The sequence below is a fragment of the Primulina eburnea genome, chromosome 4 (assembly GCF_022965805.1).
Source record: "Primulina eburnea isolate SZY01 chromosome 4, ASM2296580v1, whole genome shotgun sequence".
Classification (NCBI taxonomy): Eukaryota; Viridiplantae; Streptophyta; class Magnoliopsida; order Lamiales; family Gesneriaceae; genus Primulina; species Primulina eburnea.
The window spans coordinates 11,392,780-11,405,188 of NC_133104.1; the positions used below are offsets into that span (position 1 = coordinate 11,392,780).

At 35.1% G+C, this 12,409-nt stretch overlaps 1 protein-coding gene across 4 annotated transcripts; it reads right to left on the reverse strand.

The window, feature by feature from the left end:
- Positions 1 to 2,336: 2,336 nt before the first annotated feature.
- LOC140830890 (poly(A)-specific ribonuclease PARN-like) lies at positions 2,337 to 9,977 on the reverse strand. 4 transcript variants are annotated; one of them, XM_073194448.1, is made up of 8 exons: positions 9,382 to 9,575; positions 9,190 to 9,290; positions 4,442 to 4,627; positions 4,251 to 4,363; positions 4,063 to 4,176; positions 3,870 to 3,984; positions 3,568 to 3,783; positions 2,337 to 3,343 (listed from the first exon to the last, which is right to left on the reverse strand). In XM_073194448.1, exons 1-8 carry the CDS (start codon positions 9,402 to 9,404, stop codon positions 2,691 to 2,693), a joined length of 1,521 nt encoding a protein of 506 aa, XP_073050549.1. In that variant the 5' UTR covers positions 9,405 to 9,575; the 3' UTR covers positions 2,337 to 2,690. The 4 variants fall into 4 exon arrangements, with proteins under 4 accessions (XP_073050549.1, XP_073050548.1, XP_073050547.1 ...); XM_073194447.1 differs by having other exon boundaries at positions 9,160 to 9,290; positions 9,382 to 9,419; XM_073194446.1 differs by lacking the exon at positions 9,382 to 9,575 and adding an exon at positions 9,614 to 9,977 and having other exon boundaries at positions 2,338 to 3,343.
- Between the last annotated feature and the right edge of the window lie 2,432 nt (positions 9,978 to 12,409).

A 12,409-nucleotide genomic window follows, 5' to 3' on the forward strand; every position in this document is an offset into this window, starting at 1 on the left:
AGACACCAAAAAGGAATTCAAGCATCTCAACACTGAAAAACGCCCAAAACCAGAAACCATGAGAAATGAGCTTTGTGACAGATTCAGGTTAGACACTTATGGGTATAAAATTCATATCTAACTCATCATTGACTCAAATCAATATCCGTCAGTTGGAGATGAAAGACAACTCAAATATCTAAGTTTTCTAAGAAGTGACCATTTTCAGAATCCTAATAAATAAATCCTAGAATTATCAAGAAGACGCTACTACATGTGCACTTTGCAGACAGAAGTTTGTACCTGATAGATAAATCCCAGAATTATCAAGAAGACGCTACTACATGCGCACTTCGCAGACAGAAGTCTGTACCTGAGCCGTTTCAGAAAAATGAGTATAACGATTTCAATTCTTATTGGAATTTAATGATTCTTATATCAATACCAAGACAACACATAGCTCTACAACCCTTATTGGAATCACAAGTCCAGAATCCAAGCGCATAAATGTCATAAACTCGAAATACAGTAGCTAATCTACACAGCTCCAACACAGAATTCCCTTTTGACACATTTTGGTAGAAAAATCATAAAATCCGTTTTTAATTGGAATTCCATTTCGTCAACGGCTACAGAACGCTTACACATACAACTATAAGTTATGTTCGAACCACAAGTCAAGATTCTTAATGTAAACCACACAAAAAACCCGAAAATCAGAAGCCAAAACCTGCAACTCGAAAACAGAAACCAACATCTTCTTCCATGGACAAAATTTAAACCCTAGGTTAGATTACCTTCAAAAGCTTCCCTTGAACTGAAATGGAGCTAGAATCAACCTCTTCACACTTTAAAGAACCAAGAAAAATGACAAGAAAGAAGCTAGAAAAAAAATGAAGCAACAGATCGGCAACTTCAGGAGATGAGCAAGAAAGAGAAGGAGATGGATGCTAGTAGAAGAAACGAGAAAATTTAAGGAGGAAAATGGATTGGGCTTGGAGAAAAGAGGTTTCCTTCTTACACATAATTCACATTTATAAATAAACATAAATCCAATGATTTAGCACAAATGCTAGAATGTGATCCGGTCCAAATATTCACAACTCTCGTGTGCTATTAAACTCCAATATGTATTTTGATATCATATATAATACCGACATTCTCTAATTACATATGTTTAACATACAAGTATAATTATTTGGCTTAAATATTTTAATTTAGCACTTTAAAATAATTATTTCTAATTATTGCTAAATATTGAAAATTAAATTCGGGTTCTCACACAGTAACCTAGGTATAATAGGTCCATTAGACTATAGGTAAAATATTTCCTTTAGGATAATTTTCGAAAATATTAGCCAAATTACAAAAAGTCCTCATTTTCATCAAAAATCGACTACCGGTTTAAAATACGACTCGACCCGTAAAAACACCTCAAAAGTTACCATTTTCGAAATTCTCATTTAAAATATACCATATATTAAATAATTAAAAATAATTATTTAATAAAAATATTTTCACTTTACTGTCTCTGGTCTCCGTTCCTCGATCGCATCTCGAATAACATTTAAAACACAGTTTTATGCATTCTAATAGAAAATCATATCTTAAACATGTAAACATCTATTCCATATTTAATTAATGCAATTAAAATAATTTAATTAGTTATTTTTCCTATATTTACATACAATTGCATTGCGCTATCTCGTTTGGACCTTACATTTATAATATTTCACATATCAATTTATCAATAATTTGTATGCTAAAATAGTTTTTACTCAAATGCAAAACCAAATTGTGTTGTGTGGGTTAGCTATTACCGCACCACATATACATTATATTAACACTTTTTATTTTACCTATAGCATTCATTATTTATGAGAATTACCGTTCACTTATCCATATTTATATTAAATAAACACATTTCAATTTTATTTATACAATTCAAAAGATTATTATTTAAAATGAAATTAATTGATAATTTTTAATTACTTAAAATTATTTAAGTTTTATTAAAAAATATTAAAAATTAAAATAATTATTTTTTTAAAATAGCCCTTTAAAGAATACTCGTAAAATTGCAACTTGGATTTTAATAAATTTAATTCAAATAATTTATTTAATTTTTTTTCTAAAAAAAAAAGAAGAAATGGGCGGGAATTGTTGGGCGTCCAATTGTGTTCAAACAATCGAATACTTGTCTATATGGTAATGTGGATGAGTGTTAATATTGATTTTAACACCACGTTGATGTTCAAACAAACAAAACATGTTAGTTTGAACAACACATCGGTATTCAAACAGTCTAATAAACAAGTCTCGTCAAGGAAGGTTACGTTAACCATTGAAATAATAGCTCCGAACCTTTTGACAGGCTGTTTCAAACAAGACTAATTTCTTAAAAAAGAACAATATTACAAAGTGCAGACTTCGGGACAAGTACATCCAAAGCACAGCGGTAAAATCTAAATGCAGAGATACTCATTGTAATCACAGAACCTGAAAGCCCTTCATAAATTACAGATTCTGAGCTCAACACCAGGTATTTTGTGAAACCAATCATTCAGCAACATATATAAATAAAGCTGCTTTCCGAATTCGGCCAAAGTTTTGCACGATCTCATGATTTGAGGTATTGGTGCGCATATATACGCTCCTGCTTCCTAGATTTTCAACCCATTCCAAAGAATAACAAAAAAAATCGGTGGCTTTTAAAGATCGTCCAGGTTAATCATTTCATCGCTGTTCCAAGATATTACCGATTGCTGCTCCTGCCATGACTTGGCTGCAGAAATGGGTGTTTCTTTTTCTCCTGAGGCTTCGTCTAAGCACTCCGCTAAATCAGTTTCCCACTGAACAGACTTGCAAGCTCTTCTGTACGTGTCATAGTCTACAGCTCGAAGACCTTCTGAAATCATCTCTCTCAGTTTACCTAATAAAAGTTTTCCAGAACCCATGATTTTCAGAAACTGTTCTGCAAAACCAGGAGTCCAGAAAACGACTACAGCACATGTCCTATCCACCATGCGAACATCAAATTCTTTAGAAAAAACATCATCTGAATCATGCAGAATTCTTTTAACCTTCCCAGCAGTAGCACCAGCTTCGAATCCCAACAAAAATACTAAATTGTCTGTGCTAACTCTTCTACTACTGCTAGTCCAGATTCTGATATCTTCGGCACTAGAATCTCCGTAATCCGAAACAGGAACAAAATTGTTGACATGATGTTGAACGAACGGAGACAAAGGACTATTATCAGATTCATGAACTTCGGGATTTATTTTCAAGATTGAATGCAACGCCACAAACAACTGGCATAATTTCAGAACATAATGGCCCTGAACATTGACATTGCCAGACTCTGGAAAAAGCAAGCATCTCCATGAGTTGCCAATTGAAAAGATAAGTACTTTTTTAAAGCCAATGCTTTAATAATTAATAAGAACCAGAAAAGTGACCCGCCAAAAAGATCACCATGAACCTCTTTTTACCAGCATATATGTTGGAGACAGATGTACGTGTATCAGACAGACACGGCCATATGTATCAGTTAACCTTACAATACCGGGAAAGATAAGTACTTGCCTTGATCGGGAATTTCCATATCTATTGGTGCAGATAACCTTTTTTTCAAATAAGAAATTGATCCGGATAAGTTGCTTGACGTCTCAAAAGGTTTACATTTTGTCAAAAGATGGTTGGTATCAAGGATGAGAGGGAAGACCAGAAGCAAGGAACTGCAGAATTCATTCATTGTCAAGGGAAGCGGGGCTAGAAACTTTGAATATATGGATGCAAAGTCTGCAAAAAGCAACATAAAAAATTATCAAAATTTATTTGACAATCATGGCTCCAAAATATATCCAAAATTTTCACAAGAGATAGACCATTAAAAGAGTTGTGCGCAACAACAGGTTTCTGAGAAGTAGAAATCAGGTCTATCACCTCTCGAAAGCCACGGATACTCCTATTTTGCTCCTCTTCCATGTTCCGAAGTTCATCCTGTAGTTTGATTATAAAGTTACAGATCTGATATATAATAATAAATTTAAGAACCAAGGATAGATGTTCATTTTACACCTCAAGAAGGTTCTTGTCTTCCTCTGAACTTGTCAAAATGACTCGAAGAACTTGCATGTCCCCCCCTTTCACTGGAGCTCGTAACGGCACTACATCAGCAAACCCCTTCAACATCTGCAGCCCAATCCGAGAAAGCTAATAAGACAGCAACTTGAACATTACTGGTGCTAAATGGCACAAAGGGTCACCTCTAATACGAGTAGCACTTGACGTTCACTGCAGACATCTATGCTCAAACATGGTCTGGAGCCATACTTCTCACTTCCAGCTATAACTTTTCTCAAGGAATTGATCAAAGCATCTGCAATTGCTAAGCAGTTATATGAGAACAGTCAAAGAAATGATAATATATGATAAGATACGCTTATAGTTCGCTCACCATCAGTTCTATTAGAATCTTTACAAACATTTCTCCAGTTCTTTACTCGAGATTTGATCCTTTCTGAGAAAACAGAATCAGCAACAGAATGAACTGGAGAAGATTGCGCTCCATTGTCAATTGATCTTAAATTCCCCATTCGAACAATGGCAGCAGATTCTTGCGCTCTGGACAAGTATGATATGCCTGTTTGACATAAGAACCTTGTTCAGATACAAAACAAAGGTTCAGCACAGCAGAAAATTACTAGAAATTCCAAAAGTTCGGTCAACATTCTCTGTCTATACTCTATAGACTGAAGCATACTAGGCTAGTGCCCATCCATAGGGCTCATTTATACAAAACATTTAGGTTCTGCTGGGATGGTGTGATTTGAAGCTATGATTTCAAATCCATTTGATTGCTTCGATGAATTTATACTGGATGTATATTAAATCGACCCCACCCTTAACTTATTTAAATGCAATGATATTACGATGGATTTGAAATCCATCCAAATTGAGTGTCATTTCAAATCACCCATCAAATCCCTCCCCAAATCAAATCTCTCCCACCAAATCAAATTCTTCCATCATCTTAGACTTTCCATGTTAATGAGTCAACTCAAACATTGATGGTAACATCGTAGTTGGATATAATATAGCTTCACATCAGATCTACCAGTTACAAAACAAATTTCTACAAGTATTTATAATGTCTTTGTTTGGAAAATATTCTTCAGCCATGAAACCATGATGTACTGTTTGCAAATTAAGAATATAAAATCAAATCCACTATAGTTAAACAATCAGTGCTTTAATTTGGACATAATTGACTTTTATATGAATGACTCATAGTAAAACTAAAACTTTAAGGATCGTTACCCAGAAGAGAAGTGTAAGGTTCAAAATGCGATAACGTAATTCAACAGCATGCAAATTTAGGAAAAATAGAAAATGCTAAATTAAATTGTTTTAATTGCATCAATTAAATGTGGTGGACATGTTTACATGTTTAAAATAAGATTTTATATTAGAATGCATAAAACTGTATTTTAAGGTTATTCGAGACGCGATCGAATAACGGAGACCAGAGACTATAATGGGAAAATATTTTTATTAAATGGATATTTTAAATTATTTAATATATGGTATTTTCGAAAATGGTGCTTTTTGAGGTGTTTTTACGCGTCAAGTCGTATTTTAAAATGGTAATCGTTGAAGAAAACAAGAACTTTTCAGAAGCTCGGTTAATATTTTCGAAAACTTTCCTAAACAAAATATTTTACCTACACTATAATGGGCTTAATGAGACTATTATAATAAGGTTATTGGGTCTAAACTCCTACACAATTATTTATATCAAATTATAGAGTTTCCAAACCCTAAAACAAAACATAATTCACGCCTCAAGCACTAGAACTCTCCTCCACAACACACGAACACACACCCACATTTTGAAGGCAAATTCACTTGAGGTTGAAGGAAAACCCAGCAAGCTTCCTCCCCCGTCTCTCTGCCAATGTCCCTCGCGTCAAGGATTTTTTCCGTGCGTGCCTTAATCTTCCTTCACTCGCCGTTCATATCATAATATGTGTGTTATACATGATTGCATGAAAAACATGATCTACTCTTATATATTTTCGTTTTTATGGCTTGTACGTGTTAAAACTTTGATTTTCATGCTTTGAAACTCATGTTTATGATGCACAAAGGGACTGCCATGACCATGATAGGGCTATGAGAAGGGGCGAATTTCAGTGTGTTTTAAGGGTCTTTACGGGCCACAGTTCAGGGCTGCTCGAAGCAAGGCTAGGGCTGAACGAAAATTTGGGTTGTAAGGGGGCCATGGTTTCGATTTGGTGGCTAGGAAGGAGCAGGCTGCTGGCTGCTGTAGGGACGTGTTCATGGGTCGTAATAGGGTCTAGTCATGGTCCTAGATGGCTTGAAGGAAGGCTGGTGCAAGGCCTAGGACTGGAACGTGGAGGCGTGGGCGCGCGGGTCTTGTAATCGACGGGTGAGGGCTGCGGCTTCCATGGCTATGTAGGGCCGGTCCAATAGCTTGTTAAGGGCTCGAGTATGGTCCTAGGATGGTTGCATAGGAGCTGGACAGGTTGGTTGAAGGCAAGGGACGAAGGGGCATAGGGTTTGTGAGAGCTAGGGTTTCGAAAAAAAAGAAAAGAGTGCAGAATTTCAGTGGCTATTCTAGGCTTGATCAAAGGTTTTAAATGGCTTGATTTGGATTGCATAAGGCATGGTTAGGTGTTAATAAGCTATGGTTCAAGTTTGGTTAAGTTTCAAGTTGATTCGAATTAAAACCGGGACGTACGTTTTAGTCGTAAAACGAATTAGGAAATTAGTCGAGGAACTTAAGTTTACGTCTAAGAAATATTTTTGGGTGTATTTTAAGGTGTTGTGGTAAGTTTGGATGGAATCGGATCGTTGTTTTAAGGTCCAAGGTACATTTGGGAAAGTTGGGGTTTCAGGGGCAAAAAGATCATTTTACACTTGAAAAATGTTATACCTCCTAGCAGTGCCCTGAATGCTGTAATGAATGTTAAAATGATTATTTTGAAAGTTTATGGAATTTTATGGTGAAAACGATAAATGCTAAAAGACGTGTTGCATGTTTGGTTTAAAAAAAAATAATATTATTGCATGTATTTTCTAAACTGATGGAAGCGAGGAAGAATGTTTGGAAGGAAGTGATTTAATTGTGATGGTAAGGAAATGGAGATATGTGAGGAACAAAGTCCCAGTGGAACCCGTTTATGGGACAAAGCCCCATGAGAACCTAACGACGAAATTTCCATCGAAAGAATATGATGATATATAAGACCATTGTTCTAAATGGCGGTCGAGGCGCCCGCCTAGGCGGTCGAGCCCCTCGACCGCACCGCCTACGCTTGAGGCATGTGTTTTAAGCGGCCAAAGCTATACGGCGTTGGGGAGGCGGGTCGAGACGGTGAGCAGGCGAGCGAGGCGGCCAAGGGCCCAAGGCGGGCAGTCAAGATTTTTAAATTGTAGTCAACATTTTCAAAAACCTAGTCAAAGCCAACTAATTTTAAATCTCAAAACCCTAGCTCACCCAACTTTTTTTTTTACTTTTGGTTTACACTCTCAAGTCTCAACCACTAGATTGTTTGGAAGATTAGTTATGACATATGTAGATGTAGTAGATGGTGCATATGTAAATGATTTGGAAGATTAGTTTTGTTTACTCTAGTACTTGTTCTAATGAATAGATTGAAATTTTGAAATTTAAACTTAGCTTTGGCAAGAGTAATTATATTACTTTGTTAGTATAATAGCGTTAATATGATGATGAATCTTTATTAATTATCTTGTTAGTTTGCATGTATATATTTATTTGCACATTATGTAGATGATATTATATTGTAAGAAGCTTTTTTGTGTTTAAAAATTATTTAATTACACATCTTACATAAAAAATTATGACTATTTGTGATTATATTGCATGATTATCTATAAAAAAATTATTTAAAAAAATTCAACCGCCTAGGCACCATTTGGGCGGCCGAGGCGGTAGGCAGTCACCGACCGCCCCGCCACCGCCTCCCGTCATTTACAACCTTGTATAAGACCAAAGCTCAGTTGACGGGAGAGAGTATCGCTGATGTCCCCGCCGACTATAGGCCAAGGCACATAACGGAAAAGTGGTTAATGAAGCCTCACCGTCTGGTACCATGGTTACAGCTGAGATTGATAAATCGACCGAAGGATGAAAGGATTGTCAAATAATGAACGGAATTCACCTTAAAGGAAATGTATATGTTTATGATGAAATGAAAAGGATATGATAAAAGGAAAAAGGTTAAAGTTTATCCATGTTCATGAAAAGCTATTTTATTAAAAATGTTTTCACTGTTGCATGTGAATGTATATGTATTACTTGTTATCATGGTTAAGGTTTGCTGAGTCATTAGACCCACTAGATGTGATCGATGCAGGTGAGCATGATTTTGATTATGTTGGTGGACTTGATGGTTGAACTAACTAAACTGATGGTGCACATAACCTGAAGACCTTTGCCAGTTTTTCCGCATTAGTACGATTTTAAAAATTTTATGACGTTTCTGACTTTTGATGTTTTTGAGTGATTTTGAGAGGATTTAAGATGCTTATACTTTATTTTGAAATATACTAGTTTTAGGTTTGGTTGACATCCTAAGATTTTATGTTTTGCACTGCGTTTTGTATTTTCAAATAATTGGTCTGTGAGTTTATTTTAAATGGTGCAAAGTATTTATATTCATATGTAAGTATATTCAGCTGAAAGTATTTTAAGAAAAGAAAGAAAAAAATTCTAGTATATTTTAAAGAAAACGAGTAGTAGACGTTTCAAGAAGGTTTTTAAACATTCACTTCCATCATTTTGCTTTCAAGGAGACCCAGACATTGATTTCTTCCTCTCATGCTTACTTGGCCTAAATAACTAGCACACACTCAAACATGAGAGCAAAACACTCAAATGTCTGAAAATCGTCTTAGTTGTATGGGATGGAAATTCATCTGTCCAATTGATCTCTTGAATTTTGTTATGGCATTAAACTGCCAGATTTTAGATAATGAGATCAAAGGTGAAATACAGATCAAGTAATTTATTCCTCCTCAAGTCTTATTGGTTTTATTTATTTATTTATCAGAAAAGTTTAAAAGAAACAATAGATATGCTTTGATTCAACAAACATTTGGATCCAATAGATAGATACCACATACCGTTATAAAAGCAAGTATTAAAATCAAAACCTTCTCGTGCCATAGAAGTTAAATGTGAGGATTGACAAGAAAAACCGTAAGACGGCATCCCAATTTTCAACTCATCCCTGGGAAATAAATGGAAGTTAAACCTGCACCAGAAGCAAGAAATTAACAATGAGTTAAAAAAAACTATGCGACTTCTAATATTAAATTACAGGTTCATGTTAACTAGTTTTGAACCTCCTCTGCTTTATTTTTTCCATCTGCTTCTGCTTCTTGTACTACGAATATTTTTTTAACGAAACAAAGCAAATGTTTGTGTCAGTCATTTACTCCGAGGTTTGCTCACACGTTTAAAAAACATTTTACTCCCCCCAATCTTGTAGAGTTAAAACGACAGGCAGAGCAAGGATAATCTTTGACAGAGAAGGGGCAGACCGCAAAATGGAATAAATGAGTTGAGGGAGCTTACGGATGCGCGATGAGCTTGGAATCTTTGACAGAGAAAGGGCAGACCGCGAACTGGAGAATCTGATACCGCTCGGCGGAGCGCTTGGCCTTGAGATACGCTATCTCCTCCGTATCGACGGGGAGGATTTTTTGCCATGGGGAGGAGTAACGGCCGGTTCTCTGCATAGACACCGCTACATAATCGGAATTGAATATAAGGGTTTTGATTTCTGCCAAAGCTTCTGCGAAGTTGGCCTTTGTGACTTGCTTGATGGGCCATTGGCGGCTGACGAGGCGGCGCCGGTCGGCGGTTTGTAAAGCATTAGAGAGGGAGCTTTTGTATTGCATTTTGGGGAAAAATGGAACGAAATTATAATTAAATTTTTGATATATATTTAATAGGATATATTAAAATAGGGCCTGATGTAATTTTTAGTTTAAAAGAACTTTTTATTTTTAAAATTGAACATTTACAAAACAACTTCTGTACAGAAAGTCATCAAACAAAACAATTTGGTTATTAGAAAGTAGTCCTTTTGTGAAATCGTGTATCACATGGTTGGCTTCTTGATAATAATGGTGGAAGTCCCTGCTTAATAACATTGCGAATTTCGGCCGAGTGTGATGAGAATTTGCCTTGGTTACAAAGAGATTTTGTTGGAGCACTGTTTTTCGTAACCAAGACATAGCAAAAAATTTAAAATTCGTTTATTTGGGGACGTATGAGTTAAAACATCTATATCGTGTTTAGAATGGTTTATTTTGCGTATTTAACACCGACTCCAATTTTTCCGATTTTTAAACGGATTTAACATTTCTTGTAATTCCCTACAAACGGATTTCTCATCCTTTGATCGTCTAAACAAGTACACGATCAGAGGCCGAATTCATGATCTCACTCCCATTAGAATTTCTATTTTCATTAATTAATTAAAATTCTTATTTTTTATATATCATGCAAAATCAACTCTTGATAATGCATGATATATATTTATATCTCCCCACACACACACATATATTATCTAATTAGTAGATTCTAAATTTATTAAATGAGTAATTATGAACTCATTATAACCTCGATCGATAATCAGACAATGACGGTATACCGAGGGTACAAATCATGTTAGTATAATGAACATTGAAAATTCAAAAATCAAAATTTTCTTTCATCCATTTTTTTCATCTGTCAATTTTGTGAACTTCTTTACCAAAACAAGAAGTTTCACTCATCTCACTTAATTAGCAGTTAAGCTAACTTCCACAACTTTCATTACATAAAATCAACTTATAAACTCTTTTATAAGATATTTGTTTGATATTAGTCAAACTATAGTCGCGGAATTTAACTATTTGAACTTGACTATTTCAACAGGAACACAAAATCCGATACATGTGTGACTTTCAATGGTTCATGGATATAATCAACCACGAGTTCACAACTTCTTGTGATCCAAATAACATTTTATTATTCTGGATTACTATAATTAACCTCATTCTTTTCATCAACCCCTTGATCAAGAATGTCAGAACTCAAGTTCGATTGCACCCATCGGATTATGGTAAGAGTGTCTAGTAGCATCACCCCATGATCCCCTGTGTATCACTTTAGTGCCTGCAAGAACTTTAAGTCTTGGTTAGCGTATAGTACGGTCCTTTCAACTCATATATCCTGATCAAATCTGCAACAATTTGTATATTGAGAGTTGCATTTGAATTCGATAACGATGTGATGTATCTTTGAGTAATAACAGCGACATGATATCTGCAACTGAGGAAACACCTTTCCAAAATGCACATGTCTTACCCTTGCCACTCATCAAATCATATAGGATATCTTCACCTGTAGGAAAATTGTGAATATCTGACTAGAATGTATTTGCTCATACGCACGTGTATTTTCCACTCGCAAGCGAGAGTAAAGTATCGTTCCCCGAGGAGTGTATAAATAAAAATATATCAGTGCTTGTAATTAAAATAATCACGACTTTATTTAGAAAAATCTATAAAAAATTTAGTCTATTTAACACAAATTAATTGCAATAAATAGTAATTGAATCAGCGAATTGAGAAAATATCAATGAGAGAAAATATCTAGAGGAGTTATTTCACTAAGTTTCCACGATTATTATTCTCAGTTGAATTTATATTCATAAATTCTAATTATTTAATGGCCAAAACTTAATTATTTTACTTCCTGTTACGAATAAATTGTATCATTCAAACTTCGACCCAAACATTCCTAGTGAGAATCTAAATTTAAGTGATAAATACAAACGATGTTCTTACATAGGCCCCACTAACGTTATACAACTTTCGAACAATACAAACATTCAAAGATGTGTCTCTAATGATCTATAATCTAAGTCTCTCTCCCGAGTTATAGAATTAATCAGACAACAAACAATTTATGGCTAGTAAATTGCAAGCGATTAAAAAAAACACAATTAAACAAAAAATAATTCAATCACATAAACAACCGAGTCAAATTATCGTATCAACAAAGCTACATCATTCTCTAGAATGGAAAAGTTAGTTCATGATGAAGTCTAAACAAAAACAATGCATGTTTGTAAGTTTATACAACTTGACAAGAGAAATAAAAAGGGCAAAAGAATTAGAAGACAAATCAGAAGTGGCGTCTTTGTTCCCAAATCCGTCGTTCTTCGTCTTCGTGATCAATCCTTGCAATCCAGATTGTCTCCAAGTGTGCTCTTGTCTCTCTCACGTTTTTCCCCTAAAATGGTTGTCCCCCTTTTTGTTCTAGGTTTCTTTTCTTTTATTCACGCATGACGGCTCATAAAGTTGGATTATGCGCGCC